At 65.4% G+C, this 9296-nt stretch overlaps 1 protein-coding gene across 1 annotated transcript; it reads right to left on the bottom strand.

Annotated features, from left to right (window-relative positions):
* Positions 1-705: 705 nt before the first annotated feature.
* Positions 706-7128, bottom strand: LOC125337533 (platelet-activating factor receptor-like). Its single transcript, XM_048327371.1, has 2 exons — positions 6930-7128; positions 706-3681 (listed from the first exon to the last, which is right to left on the bottom strand). The coding sequence occupies exons 1-2, from the start codon at positions 7035-7037 to the stop codon at positions 2668-2670; spliced, it is 1122 nt and encodes a 373-aa protein (XP_048183328.1). The 5' UTR covers positions 7038-7128; the 3' UTR covers positions 706-2667.
* Between the last annotated feature and the right edge of the window lie 2168 nt (positions 7129-9296).

The raw sequence follows: 9296 nt of genomic DNA, 5'->3' as shown, positions 1-9296 counted from the left end.
GCCAAGACACGGCGGTGGATTTTCCCCGGGAGCCAGAGCGGGCGGCGGCGGCGCAAAATGGCTCCGGTGCGGCTCTGCCGCCGCCTCCCGGCGCCCCGGGACCCCCGGGGGGGGAGCGGGGGCAGCCGCACGTGGGGCCGGGGAGATGCTGCCGGCGGGGCGCAAGGCGTGGGCTCTGCCCCGCGGAGCCGGGCTGGCACCGGCATAGGTGGTACCCACCCGTGGGCATCCCCTGAGGCACGCTGCAGAGCGGACTGGCATCGAGACAAGGGGTACCCACCCGTGGGCACCCCTTTTGGTCCCCCCGGGGAGCCGAGGCCACTCCGGGACCGTCACCCACCCCTGTCCACAGGCACGCTGCCTGGCAGGGAGAGGACAGAGTGCAGTCCCGGGGTGCTGAGATAGCCCTGGGGTGCCAGGACAGCCCTGGAGTGCCAGGATAGCCCTGGGGTGTCGGGATAGTCCCTGAGTGCCAGAACAGCCTCAGGGTGCCAAGATAGCCCTGGGATGCCAGGACAGCCCCAGGGTGCTGGGACAGCGCGGGCAGGCTCCGGCCCCAGCGGCTCAGCCTTTCCCCAGCAGACCCGGGGCCGCCCGCTGCCGCCTGCTCGCTGAGCCACTCGCACCACACCTTGTAATTTGATAATAATTGTAATAATAATAATTACAGCGTGCGCGAGCTGGAAGTGCAGGAACAATAACCTGGGTAACGCCCTGCACGGTGGCAGGAGCAGCGTGGTGGCACATGCCCCATCCTGGTGCCAAGCTGAGCCCAGAACACCCCACCACGCCACATGTCAGGCCCTGCCCAGTGTGTGGGGGGACATACATGGCCCAAGCAAGTGTCCTGTGTGTGTTTTTAAGCAGTCATGTCTATGTCCCAGTGCTGTGGTCTTTAGCCAGGAAAGCGCCAGGCTTTCCCACTGAACAGGACACCCTGGCAGAGCCAGGGCCAGAGCTGGGGCTGCCCCAGTCCTGGTGTGCAGAGAGCCCCCCGAAAGTCCTGGTGCCCCCAGGAAGAGATCTCCAGTCCCAGACCCCACCAGGCCCTGCAGCGTCCTGCATTGCTGACACGGCTGCTCCTGCTGCATACGGGGAGCAGAGCTCTGCCCCCTCCTTCAGCAGTTATATAAAAGGATTAAAATTTAATATGAACTTCAAAAGGGGAAGAACTGGGTGGTCGAAGGCAGCTGGCCTGGGGCTGGGTGCAGAGCAGAGGCACCTTGGGACATCCCCCAGCTCTGTTGAGCAGCAGCACTGCGGCACATGGAGACATCATCCAGCCCCATCCATGGGGCCAGAGCAAAGTGTCCAGGCAGCATGGGCAGCACGGGCATGCCATGAACCCACCGCGGCTTTACTGAGCCATGGTGTCCCTGGGTCACAGTGGTGCACACTTTCCGTGGCACATGGAGACCCCATTCCCCGGGGTCAGGCCTTGCCCCGCATCTTCACCGCTCTGCTGGCAACCAGGTAGCCCTTAAAAATCCACCAGCCACAGGCACAGCATCACCCACCCGTCCTGGTGCCCACTGCCACCCTGCCCATCCCATGCCAGCAGTCCCCCAGGCAGCGCATCTCCTCCTGCCCGGTGCCTCGCGTTTCCTCCCACGCACGTGGGTTGGAGCGCGCTGGAGAGCAGCCCTGTGCTGGGGGAGCAAGACCCCCAGCTGGGGGGCAGCTGATGCACCCCTGCCCCCCAGCATCCCCAGAACCCGCGCGGCTGCACAGCACCCGCTCTGCCGCCGGTGCAGCACGGAGAGCGGGGCTGTGCTGGCAGCAGGAATGAGCCAGGGCTGGGAAAACACCATCTTCCGCCCACACAGCCGCCCACGGACCCGCGCCCGCTCCGCCGCCCCTGCCGCGCCGGGGCTCACGGGGAGGGGGCGGCAGGTGCGGGGTGGGGGCTGCGCTCACCACGGCCGCCCACCCATGGGCAGGGCAGGAGACGGGGCAGGGGGTGCGGGCTCAGCAGCCCCCGGTGCAAGAGCCGCCCTGGGGCAGGGTCCTGCCTCAGGAGCGGGGCGGGGCTGGGCTGGGGGCCAGGGCTGCGGGGACCGGGGCTGCCCCATATCCAGCCGTCCCCGGGGCGCAGGAACTGCTTGGTGAGGGGCACAGGCACCCACCAGCGAAGAGACCGGGGAAGCCTTTGGCTCATTCATTTTTAATCCTGGCCGAGAGCAGGAGGGGTGCCGGCATGAGGCTTGGGGACACTGCAGGACAGGAGTGGCCACGGGGCCTCGAACAGCCCCCTGGGCAGCCCAACTCATGCCGTGGGCGTCTTTGGTCATGCATGCAGGAGGGAGACGACAGCAACTGCCGAGCATCCCTCTCCATCCTCTTCCCACACCCCACTATGGCTCAGCTCCCACTGCTGGGCGAGTCCCTCTCCCAGTGCCAGTGCCGCTCTCCCAGTGCCAATGACGCTGTCCCAGTGCCAGTGACGCCCTCCCAGTGCCTGCAATGCGGGGGGCAGGATCTGTGCTTGAGCAGGAACTGTGGGCGCGTGGGAATGCACAGAGAGCAGAGCAGGGCGGGAGGAGGGGGGTGCACGAAGCCAGAGCTCCCCCCACGCTGCTCCCGATCCCTCACCTGGCAACAGGTACCACATCCCACCGGGACTGTGGCACCGGAGCAGCCGGGGGCAGGACCCTGGTGCCCACCCTGCTACGAGGAGGTGAAGGAGGAAGCTCGGGCGCCAGGCGCTGCCCCGGGGGGGGCCGGCGGGGGCAGCGGGAAGCACCGGCCGATGTTGCGCAGGGTCCGTCCCAGGTCAGCGCGGAAGCGCCGGATGGAGAAGCAGTAGATGAGGGGGTCCAGGCAGCTGTTGAGGCTGAGCAGGGCCACACTCAGTGTGTGCAGCACATCCAGGGTGTCGGGGGGCCCGCAGAGCGGTGCGGGGGGCCGGCTGCCCACCCAGGGGGCCAGTGTCAGGTGGTAGGGGGCCACACAGACCACAAAGATCAGCAGCATCCCCAGCACCATGGCACGGGCCTGCTGCCTGTGGGAGCCTGGTGAGGCTGCGGCGGGCACCGAGAGTGCCCGGGCGATGGAGGCGTAGGTGCCCAGCACCACCAGGAAGGTGGCGGAGAAGAAGCCCACCATGGCGTAGGCATAGCCCCGCTGCCGCCCGTGCTGCTCAAAGCAGGCAGTGGTCCCAGCACGGGTGGGGAAGGTCTGGTGAGTGGCCAGGGTGGGCACGGCACAGCCCAGTCCCAGCAGCCAGGCCAGGGCACAGGCCAGCGTGGCGCCTCGGGGCCCCGTCAGCGGCAGTGCCCGCCGTGCCGCCCGCACCGCGCAGAACCGGTTTAAGCTGATGAGCGCCATGAAGGTGATGGCACTGTAGGTTGCCAGGTAGTAGGCGGCCCCGGCCAGGCGACAGGCAGCCTCTGAGAGTAGCCAGTCCCCCCCAGCCAGGTAGTAGTGGATCCAGAGGGGCAGGGTGAGGTTGAAGAGGATGTCGGCCAGCGTGAGGTTGATGAGGTAGATGCGGATGGCCTTCCTCACCTTGACACTCTGCAGGAAGACCAGCAATGCCACCAGGTTGCCTGGCAGCCCCACACACAGCACCAGGCAGTAGACAACAGGCACCAGCATGAACTGCACCGGGTTGCTGGGCACGCACTCGCCAGGGTGTTCCACCGGCAGCAGTCCCGGCACCGAGCTGTTCATCCCGGGCTCCTGCAAAGATGGGGAACACTCAGTGGCACAGCCCTCGGGGACAGAGGAAGGAGGTTCACCTGGACAGGACAACCTCTCTGGCTGGCACCTGTGGTAGCTGCTGGGCACTGGAGGTAGAGCCCCGCGGGGATGCCATCATCTGCTGGAATGGCTCAGGTTCCACAGGAGATGAGGAGACCCCAGCTATGTCCCCCCACGCCAAAAGGGAGCCCAGAGGCCACTGTCAACAGCCCAGCTAGAGTTCCCAGGGAGCGGCAGGCACAGCTGCAGCACAGCCAAGGGACAGAACTGCGGCTGGAGGCACCCGGAGGTGCCGCACTGGCTCCAGTCAGCAGCTGCGGGGCTTAACACCTCCCACGCAGCGTGTGCCTGTGGGGCCACCCACCCCAGCCCTCCCCCAGCACCCCAAACTCCCCACGGAGCCAGGCATGGGGAAGTCACCCACTGGCTCAGCGAGCTCCAGAATGGAGAGACCCAGGTATGGACAGGGGGTATAAGCACGGGGCCAGCATCCCCCCCTGCCCCCCAGTCCTGCACAGGCAGGTTTGCCTCTGGTCCTGGCCGTGGAAAACCACGTTGTGCTGCAGTGGCTGTATCCAGGGCTGCAGTTATTTCACCTCCCATCACTGCCTGCCCACACCTCGCCAACGAAGGCACTGAGTCACCAGCCGGTGTTTTCCAGCACAGCAGGGCTGGATTCGGCACACACAGCAGCCAGCCCCGGGTTGAGGCAAGGAGAGCACAAGCTGCTGAGCCTGGGGAACCTCATTTGGACCCCAAAGGAGCCTCTGGATCCCTCAGTGGTCCCCTTTTCCTCCTCCTTCCCCATCGTTAGCACAGTGAATGCTCCATCTCGCCCACACCATGAATTGTTACTTACCTTGCCGGGTCGGGCAGGAGCGGCTGTGTCCCCTCTGGCTGCTCCTCACTCTGATCCAGCCAGGCTGGGGATGGCTTTAAGTGCTGGGGGAGGCAGGGGCTGCCTGACGCCCACCCACCATCCCAAGCCCCCCTGTGTCTTAGTGCCTGTGGGACAGCAGCTGGAGTGGGGAGAGCACCTGTGTGTGTATGTAATGGGGGATTCCCTGCTGGAGCCACCCTAAGATCCCCTGCGCCGGCTGACGGGGCTGGGCACATGTAGGGGTGGCTGGTACTGGCCTGGCTGACCCCCCCGCGTGCCCCCAGCCACATCTAATACCGTTTCCCAGGCCCCTTTTCCCACCCACGCCTGGATGAAAGCAGCAGAGGGTCAAGTTTCTGCACCCGGCAGCTGGGGAGAAGAGGGATGCCCCAAAGGCATCAAAGCAGGAATCTGCCTCCTTCTGGCTATTTGTGCTTTTGTTGGCTTCAAAGCTGGTTTTAGGGGAAGCAGCCCTACAGGCCCAAACTCTGTGAGCATCTGACTTGCTGCTTTGTGTGGCCCTGCAATTTGTGTGTTCCTTTAGGACACTAAAGACGTCACCCCAAGGTAATTCAGGTCCCACCGGGGGTACAGGGGTGTCTTACACCCCTTGCTCATCCCAACAGCCAGACTCCCCACACAGCTATCCCAGCCCCCTTGCCAGGAGATGCACCGGGTTCAGATGAACTGTGGTTCATCCTGTGTGTGCTGTGCCCATCTGGGGTGGCAGAGGGTGGCTCCCTGTGGGAGCAAGATCCACAAAAAGCACATGCTTGCCTGGGCACTCACTCCTGTCACTCCCTGGATGTGCAGCAAGGCGCCTGGCACATCGCTGGGCGGCTGTGGGTGCCCGAGGGATCCCACCCCAGATGGGCTCTCCCCGCTGTCCATCTGCCTCTGTGCCAGCTCCCGTGCCAGCTCCCACAGGTCCCCAGGCCTTGTCTCCAGGCACTGTCCCCAGGGACCGGCTCCTCCAGCCCCAGGACATCCCCTTAGCCCCTGAGCCTTAGTGTGGGGGGGAGGCAGACATAAACAGGGAGGCAAAACGTGAAAAACAAGAGGTTTTATTCCAAAATTTGAAAGCCCCCGAGAGAGCAGAGCCAGTCCCTGCTCAGTGTGGCCAAACACTGGGAAGAGCTGGACAACTTCTGCGCGTTTAGCAACAGAGCTGCCGGAGCAGCGCCACAGCAGTGCCACAGTGGTGCCATGGCCACCATCCCACAGCACTGGCCCAGGTCCCGCAGTGTGGGGAGAACCAGCACCAGACTCACTGGCAGAGGCAGTAGAGGACACACTGTGTCTCAGCAGCAAGTTACCCTGCTGGATGCGATGCCGTCCCTGAAAATACCATAAAGGCATTGCTTCCCACCGGCCGAGCCGTCTGTCCTTCCCACCTCTGGTCACTCGAACTTGGGCCGAGGGGTGGCCGGGTACCCACGGATGTTGAGCAGCAGGAGGAGGCCGAGGCAGAGGGTGGCTGGGGCACACATGGCCAGCGGCTCCCGCAGTGCCAGCAGCGTGTAGATGGCACCTGGGCAGGGAGCAGAGAGTGGGAATGGGGGTCCCTGGCTGAGGGTGTCCCAAGACACCACAAAGGGCAGTGGGCGCTGCCGGCTCTCACCAATCATGACGACGCTGAGGATGAAGTTGCTGATCTCCTGCAGCAGCTGGGGCCCAAATGCCAGTAGCAGCCCGGCCGTCACCTCCACCCAGCCCACAGCTGCCAGGTACCCGCCCGGCTCCGGCACAAACCCCAACTCCTTCAGGGGAAACACTTTGGCGAAGCGCACAAACTCCGACGCCTGAGAAGGGTGGGATGGGAGCAAGGCAGCCTTGAGCCTGGGGCTGGGGGAATACAGCCCCTCCAGTGGGTCTGCTCTGCCCTGCCCTGTCAGGGGGATCAGCTCTGCACCCTAAATAACTCAACCCCATACCCCAAGGAGATCAGCCCTGCACCCTAAAGTGCTTGGCCCTGCAGCCCAACATCCTAACCTGACCATTCCCCCTCAGGGGGATCAGCCCTGCGTTCCAAGGGACTCTGGCTGAGTTACAAGTAAGGGCTCAGCCCCCTACCCCAAAGTGCTCCACCCTGAACTCCTGTACCCTCAACCTGCTCATTCTCACTCAAGGCTCAGCCCCGCACCACATCAGGGTCAGCCCTGCACGTTTCCCCCGGAGCTCAACCCTGCACCCCGAGGGCCTCAACCCTGCACCCCAACCTGTTCCTTTCCCCCGGAGCTCAACCCTGCACGCCAAAGTGCCCTTTGCACCGCTGCCCCCAACCTGCTCATTCCCCCCGGCTCGGCCCTGCGGCCCCCGAGCCCACCCAGCCCGCGGCCTCGCTCACCATGTGCCGGTGCAGGTCGGCCGAGAGCCAGTCCGACACCTTCAGCGCGCCCGTGAGGAAGAAGAAGAGCCCAAGCAGGACACGGAGGGCGGTGAAGGCCGCCGCCATGGCGGGACGGGCGGGCCCGAGGGCGGAGCGGGGCGGAGCGACCCGGCCCCGCTCCCAGCCCGGCCCCGTTCCCAGCCCGGCCCGGCCCCGTTCCCAGCCCGGCCCGGCCCCGCTCCCAGCCCGGCCCCGTTCCCAGCCCGGCCCGGCCCCGTTCCCAGCCCGGCCCCGCTCCCAGCCCGGCCCGGCCCCGTTCCCAGCCCGGCCCCGCTCCCAGCCCGGTCCGACCCCGTTCCCAGCCCGGCCCGGCCCCGTTCCCAGCCCGGCCCGGCCCCGCTCCCAGCCCGGTCCGACCCCGCTCCCAGCCCGGTCCGGCTCCGCTCCCAGCCCGGCCCGGCTCCCTAGCCTGACCCGGCCCCGCTCCCAGCCCGGTCCGACCCCGTTCCCAGCCCGATCCCGCTCCCAGCCCGGCCCGGCTCCGCTCCCAGCCCGGCCCCACTCCCAGCCCGGTCCGACCCCGTTCCCAGCCCGGTCCGACCCCGCTCCCAGCCCGGCCCGGCCCCGTTCCCAGCCCGGCCCCGCTCCCAGCCCGATCCCGCTCCCAGCCCGGTCCGACCCCGTTCCCAGCCCGGCCCGGCTCCGCTCCCAGCCCGGCCCCGCTCCCTAGGCCGACCCGGCTCCGCTCCCTAGCCCGACCCGGCTCCGCTCCCAGCCCGACCCGGCTCCGCTCCCAGCCCGGCCCGGCCCCGCTCCCAGCCCGGCCCGGCCCCGCTCCCAGCCCGGCCCGGCTCCGCTCCCTAGCCCGACCTGGCTCCGCTCCCAGCCCGGTCCGGCCCCGCTCCGTGCCCGGCTCAGCCAGGTCCCGCTCCCAGCCCGGCCCCGCTCCCAGCCCTGCCCCTGCCCGATTCAGCCCGGCCCCGCATGGACAGGGATCCTCTAGCCCTTGGGTGCTGCGGGGGCAGGGGGTGCTCAGATGTGCAGCGTCACCCCCCAGGCTGTGACACATCCCCGCCAGCAGCACCATCCTCCCACCAAAACAGAACTGGAGGAAAAAGGGGAGCCCCCACGCCCCCTCAACAAATCCCACAGCTGGGGCTTCGTGGCCTCTCTGAGCAGGTGTGGACCATGGCAACACCGGCTGGCTTGGGGCGCGAGGGGCTGCAGGGAGCACAGATCAAGCAGGGTACAGGCAGTGCTGGCCACAGCTCTAGGGAGCAGGCAGGAGCAGATGGAGGAGGCAGCAGCAGCGAGGATGCTCTGGCCCCAGGGAGGCCGCTTTGGGGTGACGGAGGCAGCCGCGCTCCCCGGGCCTCTGCGTCACCGCCTGCGCTGCTCAGCCACCGGCACACGCCGAGCCTCCCAGGAAAGGCAGCCCGGGATTGGCGAGAGCCAGGCCCGGGGGAGCCGCAGGCGCTGACGTTTGTGCAATTCAAGTGGAAATTTTTTTTTAATGCCAATAAAGCATGAGAGCCCGAAGTGTTTTCCAGGCATGAGGAAGCACAGAGAGCACGGTCAGCTGGACCTGCACCGACCCCAGCTCAGCTACCACCTTGCAGGGGCGACCACAGGCACTGGTTGGACGTGGCCCAGGGACAGTGACATTATTTTTACTCCTGGCAGCACATGATTCTTCAGCTGCTCACCATGATCTGGAGCTCGGGTTGGCACACCATGGAATGACAGAGAGCAAGGGGCCAGGGCAGGCTCCAGGCCTTCACGGCTTGGAAAGCTCCTTGGTTGAAAAGGAATTAAAAAATAAAGATCAAACCCTGAAAAAGGGATTGCAGCAGCTCAATGTACATGCAAGGCTGTGGCATCAGGGCATTGTTCAAGCATACCTGGTCTCAGCCTCTGACTTTTTATTGATTACAGAAGCTACTTAATGAACTATTTGGTAGAAGAAGGTGTCAGCCTCACCAGCCAGAGGACACCCCAGGTGACGGTAACAGCCAGGGAAAACCCATCCCATCCCTACAGAACACAGGCTGTGGTTTGCTCACAGAAGGGAGTTCAGGAGGTGAAGTTCAGCAAATGGAATGCCGGAACAGTTTCACACAGGAAGCAGCCAGTGCTGCAACAGTGGAAATGAGGACAAGCTAATAGAAAGCAACAGAATCTGAAGAAAAAAGGCTGCACGAGCTGCAGTAGCTGTGGAGACAAAGACACTGAACCCCAGTCCCTGCAGGGTGACTACTGAGGAGCCACAAACCTCACTGAAGCCTTTGGAGGATCCAGACAATGCCATGAAGTAATGAAGTCATCAAATCAGTGGAACACCTCAGATTGCCTGCACCCAGCACCTGATTGCCTGAGAGAGAACAG

The sequence above is a fragment of the Corvus hawaiiensis genome, chromosome 23 (genome assembly GCF_020740725.1).
Source record: "Corvus hawaiiensis isolate bCorHaw1 chromosome 23, bCorHaw1.pri.cur, whole genome shotgun sequence".
Lineage (NCBI taxonomy): Eukaryota > Metazoa > Chordata > Aves > Passeriformes > Corvidae > Corvus > Corvus hawaiiensis.
Note: the sequence above shows the minus strand (reverse complement) of the source record. Positions and strands in the feature narration are given on the sequence as shown.

What these genes read in the sequence shown, in the direction of transcription:
- LOC125337533 (XM_048327371.1), bottom strand. Translation starts at nt 7,037, where the DNA reads ATGGCGGCGGCCTTCACCGCCCTCCGTGTCCTGCTTGGGCTCTTCTTC. An exon ending in CCGACCTGCACCGGCACATG is followed by an intron (nt 3,682 to 6,929) that starts GTGAGCGAGGCC and finishes CCATCTTTGCAG; the next exon opens with GAGCCCGGGATGAACAGCTC.